This window comes from Passer domesticus, chromosome 6 (assembly GCF_036417665.1).
Source record: "Passer domesticus isolate bPasDom1 chromosome 6, bPasDom1.hap1, whole genome shotgun sequence".
Taxonomy (NCBI): Eukaryota; Metazoa; Chordata; class Aves; order Passeriformes; family Passeridae; genus Passer; species Passer domesticus.
The window spans coordinates 58,268,262-58,282,233 of NC_087479.1; the positions used below are offsets into that span (position 1 = coordinate 58,268,262).

At 38.0% G+C, this 13,972-nt stretch overlaps 1 protein-coding gene across 2 annotated transcripts in view; it reads left to right on the forward strand.

The window, feature by feature from the left end:
* The window catches only part of QSER1 (glutamine and serine rich 1), a 41,240-nt gene that overhangs the window by 6,667 nt on the left and 20,601 nt on the right, over window positions 1-13,972 (forward strand). The window contains exons 1-3 of one of the 2 annotated variants that reach the window (XM_064426061.1): window positions 7,390-7,628; window positions 9,694-9,803; window positions 10,912-11,076. In XM_064426061.1, coding sequence (XP_064282131.1) covers window positions 10,938-11,076 — 139 coding nt within the window. In that variant the 5' untranslated portion in view covers window positions 7,390-7,628; window positions 9,694-9,803; window positions 10,912-10,937. Of the gene's footprint in view, window positions 1-7,389; window positions 7,629-9,693; window positions 9,804-10,911; window positions 11,077-13,972 lie in introns of those variants that run through there. The other variant, XM_064426059.1, reaches the window with a different exon arrangement.

The following is a 13,972-nucleotide window of genomic DNA, read 5'->3' on the forward strand; positions in this document are numbered from 1 at the left end:
TTTCCTGACCAGGAAATCCCTGTCAGAAATATGGCAGCTTGGTGTTTCACACCACATCCTGTTTACTTTCTCTCGTCTTCGTGTCAAAAATTCCAGTGCTAGACAGTGAATAATCCTTCAATCCCCATGCTCGTCCCATTTCATTATGTTCTGCTGAGTCTGCCAAGAACAGGATTTCTAATAAGTTTTTCTTGAATCTGACCATTTGTTCATTTGCTGTGCAAAGAGTGATTGTAGAAAGCCAACTCCTCCCTACTCTGAACACAGCCATGTGTTAACTACCTTCAGCTGCTGGCACTGGTGAGCTGCAGCTTGCTGATAGTCAGCACCACTGGAGAGAGATGGGATTTTCATCTTTTCCCCTTCAAAAAACTCCCTTTTGTTATTGTTTTTAAAAGAATACAGTTTTTTTCACCAATTAAAGGATATTTTTTTAGTTTCATGTGCATATGCGGTTTTGATCTGGATTAATACTTGGTTTTGTTTAGACATGATCATCATGAAAGCTCAAATCAGTATAAATATTCCTTGAACATGAGTATATTCAAGGAATTTGTTTAATATAGTGTAGTTTTTCCTATCTCAAAGTAAATGCCATGTAGCTGTAACTGTATTTCTACAGTTTTGAACAATGCACATTTTCTGGTTGAAGCATTCACAAGCAACAGGGTTTGTCTGGTATTTTTAGCTAAATAGTGACTTGTGGCAAATGAAATGATAGCCAGGATCCCCTTTGCAAGGTTAAAAATGTAAATTTAAACTTGTTTTAGGATGAGGAAAGCACTTGTGAAGAGGCATAAGAGCTGTGCTAATTTTCCTCATAAACTTGGTTAATAACACCCTGTGATGCTTCCTTTAATGTTAAGGACTCTTTGCTGCTGTGTTTTATGATGAACTGTGTTGTTAATATGTTAGATCTTTCCTGGGCACACCTCCTAAATTGGAGTGGAAGTGGTGTTAGTCATAGGAATACCTCTTGTTATGAATCTGAAGGAGCTCACATGAGCTGTTTAGCCCCTGTAGTGGGATGTGGAAAACACTTGCTGGCCATGTGGACATGCTGGGAGGCTTAGAGCCCACCTAATGCCCCTGAATTTTTGGTTGTAGGGTGGCCTGATGTGTGATCTCAGATGTGGTCACTGAGTTGCTGCCCCATTCTATGCCAGTGGCTGTGGGCCATGAGACCACTGCTCTCACAGGGGTGCACTTAAACTTCACAAAACTGCCTTTTTTCAGTACTGGAGACTCAGTGGTGAGGGCTGTAAATCAGAGTGGTTATTCCTTGTGCCTGGCTTTCCCTAGAGTGAAGCACAAGTCATTCCATGGGTTATTGAAAGTGCTTCAAGGTTTGGTAATGGAGGGAACCCACTGACAGCATAAGATGGCTCTGTCAGTGTGCAGCACACATGTATTTGCACTTCTTACCTCTTTCCGTGATGAAAACCTCAGCTTCAGCATCATCCTTTCCATATAATTGGAAAATAAAGGGCTTAGGTAAGAAATGGGATTTCAAGTATTCCTGTAGCACCCTAAAGGTAAGACTCAAGCTTGCCACAAAATACGATGCTGTAATAGCTGTGGGAGAATGAGGGTTGAAAAGCCTCAATTTCAATAGGTAAAATGAATTGTAATTTTGTTAAGGCTCTGATGTGGCTAACCCACATCTTGAGATAATGCTCTGCTGATTTTTATATTTTGAAATAAAATTTTGTTATTAAAAGCGATGGAATCTTTTTGTGTGTAATAGAGGATTATGCTGTGTGTTCAACCGTTAATACTGGAATGATCTAGAGAAGAGTTTTGAATATGCCCCAAGTACACTTTTGACAACAGAATAGCATCACATATCAGAGAAAATGTGTTAGATTTCCATTACTGTCTGTTACAAAAATCTTTTGAAATTGTAAGTAAAACTCCAAGAGAGAAGTATTTATAATTTTAAAAATCACAGCTATTCTCTTTATGCTGGGTAAAGGAAAAGTTCTTTGATACAGGGAAGATAAGAGAAGAAGATAAATGTAGTGACAAAATAATGCAGTGTCTCAAAAGGCAGAAAAAATAAGATTGCAGATCTTCTAGTGGTGGAAGCTACACAGACCATAATAGTACTCCTGTTTCTGCAGGCACTGATCGAGTAGAAGCTGTCATTGAAGATGTATGAATCCCCAAAACACTGCTTGGCAAACAAATGTCGTAAAATTATTTCTGACACTACATTATAATGCAAATTGGGAGGAATGTGTTACAGTGTCTGCTTAAATGATAACTGTCTTAATAAGGACATCAAAGTTAGTCTTGAATATTCAGAGCAGGAAAGCACTGAAAGCTCCTTTCCAGACCTTGAAATCTTAAAACATGCATAAGGAGCTCTAGACTGACATTGTAGAACAGTTTAATTTTAGTTTCTTTTTTGTAAGCTGCAAAGTTTCTGTTTTGGTTAAGTTACAGAGTTGTTTTTGTCAAAGCCAAGAGAAGCGGTTCCAAATTTACCAGTTCTGATTTTTTAAAAAATTATTTTGTTAAATGTACTGCATTTCAGTCATAAATAACGTCATAAAGAAAACTGTTTTGGGTTGCATGCATTAAAAAATGACAAAGTAATTCATCCAGTCAGTAGTAATTGAAGTTTATAAATAGCTCATTTTTATTAGAATATTAGTTTTCACATACACATTTTCAAGACAGAGTTTAACTGATTTTTTGGAAACAGAATTATATTCTTTGTTGTTAAGAACTCTGCAGGTTACTTAATCAGACAAGCCGGCACTTGCACTCAGGTATTGCAGTCCTAGTAAGACTATTTTGGCTTTCCTGTTTTTCATTTTTAAAAGGATCAAGCATAAGGAGTTCAGACACATTAACATGGGAATAAAAGGGAGCTGGACCTTTTGTGTCATACAATCTCTTTATTCCTTTAAGATGTGATATGTATTCAGGTGAAGAATCACAGGAACAGTGTGAACTTTTGCTTATTGAGGCAGCACCCTGCATGTAATTTTCTACCTCAAAATCTAGTTCTTAGAAGCTCCTTATCTCTGCTCCTAGAAAGCAAGGAAGTAATGAGAGTTTCCTCTCACAAGTACCTCCAGGCATTCCTTGGCCCACATTGTGGCAGTCTCAGCCATGCTCTTGGTGGCTCTGCCTTTGAATTGAAGGGGAAAATTAACATTATAGCATCATTTTTAATGAAAGAATGGAGGGTGATTGCCTTTGGTGTGTTAGGATGGGATATATTCTATTCTGGGTATGTAGTGTGTAATTGCATTAAAAGGGAGAATGTGCCATAACCAACAGACAGTGGAGCTTGTCAGTAAAATGCTGCTCCTCTGTGCTTTACTGACTTAACTCAGTACTGGTGTCTGATTCTGTATTTTCCATCTTTCCAAAAGTCATCTACCCTGAAGAACAATGCTAATAATACTTAAAAATACTGACTTATATTTTTTCTTGCTATAACAGACAAACAGGCTAGGCAAATGCTAAAGATGTATGCTGTTCTTAAAAGAATGCATTACATACCCTGAGGTATTAGTTTAAGATTATTTTATTTTGATTTTTCAGCAGTGGACTTTATTTTTCAAGTAGCAAATCTTTTTTCTTTTGTTTCTTGTAGTGTGGGGCAAACATATTTGTGTGCAGACAATATCTATGTTTTTAAATACAGCTGCAAAAAATTCCACCCCTTTTCCTTCTCCCTCCTTTCACTCTCAGATCTAGATTTCAAGGCACAAAACTGATTTCTGGGCTAAACAGACAAATGGGGATAGAATTCAGCATCATAATCACCCCAGGACACATGGACACTGCACTGTTCTGGATTGTTAAATATTCTTTCTCTTTGTGCAGTTATGGTGTTAAGGTTTGTCTTGTCTTGTGTAATCTAATGAGAGGATCAAGAGAATTAGATGCAGGGTGTAGGCTGGTTTCCTATTTTTCTTGAACCTGCCAACATTTTCAGGCTTCAACCCAAATTTGTGTTTGCACTGTCTTCCCCCTCCCTTCAGCATGTCTGTGGCTGGGAAATAGAAATGAAAAATCACATATTGTATACATTTAAAAGTATTGTGCACTGAAATGAGTTTCTGGGCTGAGAACGGGTTTGTTTTCCATTGGAATTAATTATTGAAACCTTCTCAATTTTTGTTTTCTGTTGTTTTTAAGGGCTTTATGTGCTTTTAAACTTCCCTAAGTGTGTTGGACTGGAGTGACTTGGTGTTACTAATGGTATTGAACTCATTTAAGTAGCAAGTTTCTTCCTGGGCAACTCCCTCCTCTGCTTCTTAGGGTCATGGCTTTTTTAAAATACAAGATTATATCCATTTCTGGATTGAAGTCATCTACCTGTAACATTGCTTTTAAATTTTAATTTTATTCTGAGCTGCAGATAACCCCTGGGTGCTGAATTACATTCTAGTTTGACTGCAGCAAGCGGAACTCTTGCTGTTAAAATGAGCAGCTGAAGGGCCATCTACCCTCCATTTCATCTCTGTTAAATTCAAGTGAAATTTTCAAGTAATGTTCTTCCATCCTTTCTCCAGGAAATGTTTGAGTAAAGGCAAAATAACAAAGAGAAGTATTTAAGTAAAGTAATAAATGTTGTATCTAATATTGAAACTATTATTCTAATTATAGTATCTATTCTATATATACTAGATATTCTAATATGTAACACTAAAGCTATTAAATATTAATCCTAACTATGTACTTGCCAGCAGGTAATGCAACCTGGAACTGCATTTTACACATCTAAAATCAAATACAGTGGACAAAAAGAGATGTAAGCTGTGTGTCAGTTTCTATATCTTATATTTCTTATGACATTTTTAATATTTAGAAGTGCTTTTGTCAGTTTTATGGCTTTGCTTTCTGTCTGTGAGTGGAATTTGCTATAGCACAGCTGAGTAGCTGGTTGGAGAGACACTCCTTTGCCAAGTGTCTGAGCTTTGGGATAGAGAGGGAAGTTTGATATTTCTCCTATTTCACATGTATCTCACATAAGATAAAATGCAAAGTGTGAGTTTAAAGGTATTTTCTTCCCAGTACGAGGCTATCACTGTTCTTTTTAATCTATTTTGTGGTGATTTAATTAGAAGGGGGCTGTGCCGAGTCATCTTCTCACAGGAGCTCTTGTTTTCAGTAAGGCAGAACGGGCAGACAAAAATGAGATCAAATTTCCTGCTCTGCCTCAGATCTGATGCCTTGTGTGCGTGCTGGGTCGGTGGCTTTTGTTGTTTGTGCTTGGTTGTTTTGGTTCAGACTTGTGCTGGGGCACCGAGCTCCCTTCTCGGGGTGCTGGCAGCACCTCTGGGGTTTCCTGGAGCCAGGAGCTCCCACTTGTCTTGTTGGTGTCCAGGTGCACTTTGAGCACAGTTTTGGAAGTGCTCTGGGATTTAATCTGGGTGTTTCTGTAGCAGATTTCCTTTATGTGAGAGGCAGGAGGTGCAAGTGCCCAAGAGCAAGGGATTGCACCTGAAGAGTTCTGGTCTGCTTTCCATGTAAGCACTGTGAGTTTCCCTGGTACTTCAATGATTGCTGTTACTAAACGAAACATAATTCAAACAACCCTCCAGAAAACACCAAATGCAAAAATAATCAATCCACCTTAAAAATTGCTAAGCTGTAATGAAGATTTACCCAGAAAATCAAGTAGAAAGATGAAAAAATTTACTTTATATACTTAGTAAAAGGAGTATCATTACATGGAAAGGGGGCAAAGATACTGGTGTGAAGTTCTTGTTTTCCCTTTCTGTGTTTTATTCTGTGTGGATTCCTCGGAGAGCATGGTATTTTATATAAGTAAAATAAATAAAAATACTTACTTGTATGTCCAGTGTTTATTGCAGCTAAATTCTGTTTCCATGTAAAAATGATACCTCAGTCTGAGTTTGAAATTGGGAAATGCATAAACCTGATAATTGTCTTGGCAAGTGAGGAGGGTGGTGAGTGCAATGAGACTCGATAACCTTTTGCAGATGGAGACCTAAATTTGTATGAAACTCTTGGATTGAAGAATGCTTTGAAAATAAATGATCGTGAGAATAGCAATGCAAACAGATGTGTGAAGGGTCCATTCCTGACAGATTTAATCTGGGCTAACAAAAAGGAGTTGTAAATCAAGGTTGAGGTGTGTTAGTAACAATGAAGTGCAATGACTGTACAGTTTTCTTTCAGAAATTTTACTGGAGAAGTAAAAATCTTCTGTTAGCCCAGCTGATGCAGCTGAAAAAAATCAGATTGATACTTGAGTCATTTAACTTCCATTGTCATACGTACTTTTCAATTGCATTATTACAGCAATGACAAATAATAATAACTCTTTACAGGATATCTCTTACATTTAATTTTAGAGTAATATTTATCTTTTCAATGAACAATACTTCAGGGGAACTATTTTCCAAATGTGTGTGTCAAATTAATATTATCTCCTAGCAGTAATCACTGTGCATTGTGCTGTTCACTATGACAGTGGGAGTGGGAAATCACTGTGATAATCAGTGATAAGGGCCAAGTGCTTTTGGAGCAGGGCATAACAAAGTGCAGAGTAATGTGAATGTTTCTTCAGTAATTTATCTGACATTTCAGGACAAGTGAGAACTTGCACAGTTGTAGCAAACTTCCAAACAAGAGCATACAGAGTTTGGTAGCCATGCTGGATGTATTTTTGATATGCAAATTACATGCTGTGTAAATTCATCTGTTTAAAAGTTGAATTTTCTAAAAAGAAACCTTAAGGCAGTAATCTCTCAGATTGCCGTGCTTGTTTAGGATAAGCTTATGTAAACTGAAGGCATATATGCAAGGCTTTTTGAGATAAGAATCTACATTCCAGCAAGCAGTAATTATACAATAAACAATTAACTGTTCAAATAAATACAATGTTTTTTATTGAAAGACAGATTCATTTTTGAGGTTGCGGTTGCATTAACTATGAGCTGGGAGTTTGTATTAAAAAAAAAAACCACGATCATATACTTAGAGTGTTCTAAGATGCCCAGCATTACTAGATTTGAGGGTCTGGTAATTAACAATGTTTCTGAGTGCTGAAGTCTAGGAGTTATTTTGTATCCCAGTGCTAATTCTAGCACCCTCCTTGTTACAAAGTCTTTGTCCAAGTTTCTTTTGCAAGTTACTTTTATCTTCCAGAGGATTCTGCCTCTGGTCTGCAGGCTTGTCTTATGGTGTCTGTCTTATGGTATTTGTGTGTACTGTACCTGTCCTTTGCTAAAAAAGGTATTTATTGCACAGGAGTGAAGAGGGGAGAAATTAATCACAGTCTGGAGCAAACAGAATAAATAGAAATTTAAAATGAAACAAACAACAAAAACCCAAACAAACAAAAAACCCTCACAACATTTTTTTTTATTTTCAGGTGGTTAATTATAGTTCATCTGCTTTTTGCTGATGAGGAATGAGGTGATGTTGCTTGATACTCTGAACTGGGTCTGGGGTCTTGCCTCATCTGGAAGAATTTTGCTGCCAAGTGTAGCCCCAGTTGTCTGGAACACCACCAGAGTGCCTCTCACCTGAAAATACAGAATGGGAAAGGGAAGCTGTGCTGCTCTAGGGCTTCAGAGTTTGCCTTTAAAATGTGTATGAGAGAGAAGTCAGCACCATGTACTTTTATATAGGTAAAAGCTTTAAGTAAACTTGCAAGAAAACCTAAAAAGAACCTATTGCTGTTGCGGGAAAGTTTCCACAAGCTCAGCATCTTTGTGAGTTAAGATAATTCTTGCAAGTAATCTGCCATGCTTCAGTTTAGAAGCTTATTTTCTCATGTAGTGCTTTTTTATTTCTTAAAAAGACCTGAAGAGAGCTTCATGTCCCTGAAGTTCTATGTTTGGGGGCTTTTTTCCCAGCCCCCAAGGGTTTTTTTTTGTTCAAAAACCCTAGACCACCTTAACTTTAACATTTTTCTTGTGAAAATACTTGCACTTATGGTTTATGTACAGAACACTGATGCTTTTTTTTTTTTTTTGGGTCTGGAAATAATAGAAGTTGTTTAATGCTGTAAATAAAAAAATAATCTACAGTGTCATGCAATCATGTCTGCCAATTGTCCATAGCAGTGATGCAAATAGTTAGATTTCAGTCAGCATATAATAGAAATCAGTTGCTGATGCATAGTGTTGAATTGCACAAAGATCTGTCCTCTACAGCATAAGCACAGGGATCTGCTGACTCTGAATTTAGGTTTGACAATTCTCTAAATTGCAATTACTGCTGTGAAAGGTGTTAAAGTGCTAGACAATGAGCACAACTGAGAAAAGCAGTAGCTGAGGTTCTTTGTTTTTTCAAAGGATTTTGGTTCATTCTTTGGGCCTGTGCTGTAGCCTGGCATGCTGACTATAGAGCATTGCTGAAGTGGAAAATACATCCCCTGATAGTGCATCTCGGGCAGGAAAGCCCTGCACAGGCAGGCTCTTGCTGGTTCATGATGTGTGCAGGTCACAGTGCTCTAAGAGGCTCATCTGCCTCTTAATGAAAATGAAGCCAAGCCAACAATGTTGCCAGTTTTTCTATTATTTGGTGTATTCTGTAAAAGTTTCCCATGATGTCATGATTCCTGGCATGGAGAGTTTAATTTTTCCTGATGCAGAGTGCCTGCCCCTCATCCCCAGGGATGAAAGATAAGGGAAATCTTCCTTAGAGCAGGCAGCAGGGAGGGCTGTGGGTGTCCTTGTTTGGGTTGTTTTGGCATCTGTTTACACTTGAATTTTGAAATTGAAACAGTCTCACATGTGCACTGGAGTAAGTAGCAGCTACCTATAAACTTAGTGTCCAAAAGCAAGAAAAGAAGCAGGTAAATGGTTACTTGGTCATGCTGGCCTTAATTTTCTTCCATTTGACGGGTGGTATGCAGAGCTGAGTCTGGGGAAGGTTGAAAGTTTGGGGATTTTGTTTTGCTTCCCCTTCTGTTTTCTGCTTTTTAAACTGGGAATCATTAGGGCTTTTGGCAAGTTCCTAAGTCTGCTTGGTGTTTAGATTGCATTTATTTCTTTTCTGTGTTATTGGTTTTGCACAGACCCAGACAATGTATATTTTATGTGTGTTTCCATTAAGTCTGATTGAAACATCATGTTAATTTAGGTGACTTGCTTAAAAATGTTAAATAAAAGCTGTGAATCATTAACTTGCATTTCATGCTAGGAAGTCTGAAGATGGATTTGTCACTTGGTAGTGCTTTCACTGTCAATTTTATTAAATTGTACCAAAAGCACCAAAACCTTTTTAAAAACTATTGCTCCTACAGCTTCCTAGTCATTTCAGCCTTTTAATTAAATGAGGCTGTAAGTTTTAATGGAATTAAAAATGGAAATGTTAAAGTGGGCATGTATTCATATTTATCTGCTTTGCAGACTTGCTATCAGTAAATCATTACAAAAAGTGCCCAGTGAGTGTTTCTTACAGTTGAACTCTGTCTTTCTGATCTAGTCCTTTATCAACTTTTCTGTAGGCAGCTTTGATTTTTGTACAGTTTTTCCCACCCTAAACCCTTTGGCTTTTTAGGTTTCAATAGTACATTTTTTATCTGCTTAACATTTTTTGTGATCCTCTAGCAGAGAGATATGTCTGGTCTTGGGCTTTTGCTTCCCTGTATTTCTGTAACTTTTTGGCTTATGATTGAAACTTCATAATTGTTTTTTTGTTTCTATAGGTGTACATTTTTTTAATAATGCTTAATTTCTTCCTTAGTTTAAGCTATGGAGGAGGACATTCATCACATTCAGAAACAGACCTTCACAGACAGACATACACAGCTTCTCATCAGCTTCCTGGATACTCAACTACACAACATGCTGCTGGTAACTGTCCCTATCATGAGAATACTGCTTAAATAGCTACAGAGGGAAAAGAAAAAAAACAACTGTTATGTCATTTAGATTGAAGTTAATGAATTTTATAATCAAAGGGAGTTTGTCATGTAAGTGGTGGCAACTGGTATTAAAAAATCTGAGTGTGTAGCAGGTGGTTAACAGTTGTTAGCTTTTACTCGAAATGTTGTAAGTAGAAAGGAAAATATAAAGGCAGGTTATGCAAGCAAACAGCAGAACTGATGTGAGCTGGAGCATGCTGCTGCTGGTACTGCCATGTGCACACTGAGACCCTGCTGGGGAAAAGTTTAAATTCATTTAAAATGTAGCAGTAGCTTAGGCTGTGTTACTGCTGCATTGGGGTCTGTCTTTGATCCTGATGTTATCCTGGCTCTGGATCCCCCCAGAAGATGAGGCTTCACCTCTTCATGCTCACTTTGCAGCCCAGGTTCCAAAGAAAGGTGTTTGAGCTCACGTGCTGACTGGAGTCTGTATCTCCTGCCAGGTCCTTGATCAGGGCGATGGAGGGTTGGAATTGCAGCCTTGACCTAATCTCACTTACTCACAGCTCTGGATTTCACCAGTGCTTCCCACTGAGCCCCCTGCTATGGAAAGGTCAGAGCAGTGGGAAACACATGAAGGTGTTTGTTGAAATAGGAAATGCAACCAAAACCCCTTTTCATGTGCCAGTCCTATAGATGTGTCCAAACTTCCATAAGCTGTCCAAAAGGGAGAAACTGGATATAGAAAAGTTGGACATGTTTCAGGAGGGATTCTGAATGTTTGACCAGGTGAAAATAGAACAGTGAACCTTGAGATAAGGGGAGCATTTTACTGGTGTACCTAAGTACTGTAAGAAGCATCATATTTGACATACATTTAATAATGGGTTTTAAAATGTATACTGACGTTTCAGTTTACAATTGTAACACTGCATAACAAATAAACACAGAAAAATCCATGTACTTTACATTGCTAATGTTTCATAAGGTAGGGGTTTTTAGTGATTTATGAACATATATCTTTGTTATTTGATTTTGCTTCTTTGAAGTTCATCTGAGTAATCTGTTTTATTTCATTTCCCTCCACTTTCATCTAGGTCTTTCAGGAATATTTGATACCAGTATGCACAGTGCTGGAGGTAACACTAAGGAAACTTCTTCAGTTATGAATTTTCTCTCTGCTATTGAGTCTCGTACTGCTCAAGCAGTCTCTTCAGGATCTACCCTTTTACCACAATTCAGGGCTCCTTCCTGGCAGACAGGTGAGCATTTTATCTTTAAATAAATTTTGTCATTGTTATATTGAACGTTTGGGAGGATTTGAAACAAATATTCTGACTAAGTGAAAAGGTGGTATGTTTTCTACCTCTGTTACATCTCAATATTTAAAAATATTAAAATAAATGAAATTATGTTGGCATGAGATTTATATGAGCAGAAGTTCTTGCTGTTTAGAAGGAATTTAGATGTATTTAGATGTATTGGGTATTATTTTATCTAAGTCAAATTTATTTTCTCAGCTTTGTTTGCAATTAGTCTCACTAACACTATAAGCATTTTCAGGCACACTACCTGTACCTCCTAGCAAATCTTTCACTCTCAAACTCTGTTCGCTGTGATAGTTCTTGTGTGGTATCAGTACCAAAACCTATGGGTAGCTTTGGCCCCTTTGTACACAGAAGTAATGAGCAAGGTGTTCTCAAAAAGAAGGTCTGAGGTGCATGTCACATAGAAAGGGATCTAATTTACAGCTGAACAAACGTGCCATTTCTTTTGGCAGACTGACTGCCTTCCACAAACCTCCCCCATCTGTCAAGCCTTCTGTGCAGGGCAGGAAACTGCAGATTTTGAGCTTGCTGTAGACAGTCACACCAAGATAAGTGTTGCTACTGCATCTGTGGGTAGCTTCAAGTTCTGGTTAATCTTATGGAGTGATTGTGCAGCTGTGCAGTGAATTGGATCTATTCACTGATCTGTGAAAATGTTTGAGTGGCTCTTTTCCTTTGGTGGGATGGTTTTCCTCTGTATCAGCAGGCTGATCTGTGTCTCAGTGCAGCTGTATGATTGCTGTTCTGATTTGGGGAGGAGACACAAGGTAGCCAGAGTGGAGCAGTCCTTTATTGACAGTTTGCACTTGTTCTGTTAAGGATAATGTGCAGCTGCATTCTGTGAAGAGCTGCTCAAAAAGTTGAGACTGGAGACTGGCTTTTAACTCACCATTGACAAAAGCAGATATGTTGGAGCACAGATGAAGGTGCACATTGGTAATCTGGCAAACAAACTTAATATCAATCAGTTATGAGCTTAGAGTTATGGTGACCCATCCTCACATCAGAATGTCAGCTGGGAAGAAATCTTTTTTCTCTTTGTCCTAGCATTTTCTTCATTGCAGCCTGCCTAACAGTGAATTGTGAAGAATGGGGAGACATGCTGTGGGTTGGGTTTGATGTTGGGACCAGTGACTGGGAGACTTCTCAGTACTCATTGCTAAGAACTCATCAGTAAGCCCATTTTCAATATTGCCATATCTCTGAGCTTTCTGTTGTCCTTTAATACTTTTGCTGCTTTTCTGTAACCCTTGATTGTTCCAAGTGTCTTCTGAGAGCTTTGTCTTCTGCAGACTTCTTTGATGAGGGAAAGCAAGAGCTCTTCACTCTGCAAGTTGACCTTTTTTCAGAAGGGTTTTTTACTTTGGGGTTTTCTGCAAACCCTGCCCTGCTGATTTTGGGGGAAAAAAGGAAGAACATTGTTATTTTAGTCCTTCCAAGTGTTCCTTTGATCTGTGTTATCAGGGTTCTGATTTGTTAGGATAGCGAGGGTGTGTCTGTGCATGCAACTTAGTACCTTTGCCATGCCTTTTTTCTGCTCCTGAGCAAATATTAGAATATAAAGCCCAGCAGTTCTGCCATAGTACTGTTCCTGTGACAGGCTCTTGTCTGGTTTAAGAAGTTACAGGTGTATTTGGAAGCGTTTTGATTTATGGAAGAGAAAGGTAAAATACTGGTTAGATGAGAAATGAACATCTGCAGTTAAAACAGGTTTAAATTCTTCCCTTTCTTTGAGGCTTCCAGATGGCCCTTCCTTTGTGTTAGCAGTAGGGATCAGTAAAAGAGAACCCAGTTGTACATGAAGTTGCAGTTTTTTAGAATAGGGGGAGAAAAATGCATTAAAACTCTGATTATGTTTTCTCACTCAGAAAGACCTTATTGTTGACTAAGGAAAAATATCTTGGCATTCCTTCACTATCACATCTCTTCATATCAGTTTGTCTTGGACTGAAAGGGAGAAACAAAGAATTTATTTCTCAGCTTCACCTGAAACTTCAAAAGCAATTGTATGATTAAGTTGCAATCAGCTTAAGAAGACTAACTGTATTGTAAATGAAATATTTCTTTAACTGAAGGATTTGTTTCAAAACAAGCTTTATTTACTGAGAGTTTTTATTTGTTCTTGAGTGATGCTAAGCTAAAAAGTGTTTAAGTGTTTTAAGTGTGGAAGAAGACTCTAAAAAGGTCAAATAATTCCACTGATTTTATTTTTTTTCTGATTTGCATACCCTGGTAAATTTCCCAGAGGAGAAACTGATTCCTTTACAAGAATTTTAAGCTTCTCTGGGAATAAACTTGTCTTCTTCGCTTTTCTTGGTAGACTTTGGAAACAGTACACAAACTTCACCAGTGTCTGCAAGTTACAGGGTGAAAAGCAAGGTGAATGACTACGGAGTTACAGGGTGAATGATATGGATCACTGCTCCGAGCCTCAAAGCTTGCAAGGGAATTTCATACTCCTGTTTCAGTTGGAGTAGTGTATTCTGTTGAGAAATCTTGTTGAGCCAGGGTGTCATACCCATGGCTGGATGCAAATAAGAAATGTGCTTTTCATTTGGATAGCTGATATTGCACCATGCAGATAATTGCTGTCTGAGGATATTTGGTACTCTCACTTCAGAAAGCATACAAATTATATTTACTGCTTGTACTGAAAGTCAAACCCCTCCTTTAAGAAAATGAATTGCAGAGTGTATAGACCATTAGTTATTTCACTGTACGCTCTGAAATGCTTCCCATAAAGTGAGTTAGAAAATTATTGCTGAGGGTAACTCCAGGAGATGGGATAGCTTCTTAAGCAATTGTAATGTACTGTGTACACATTACAACG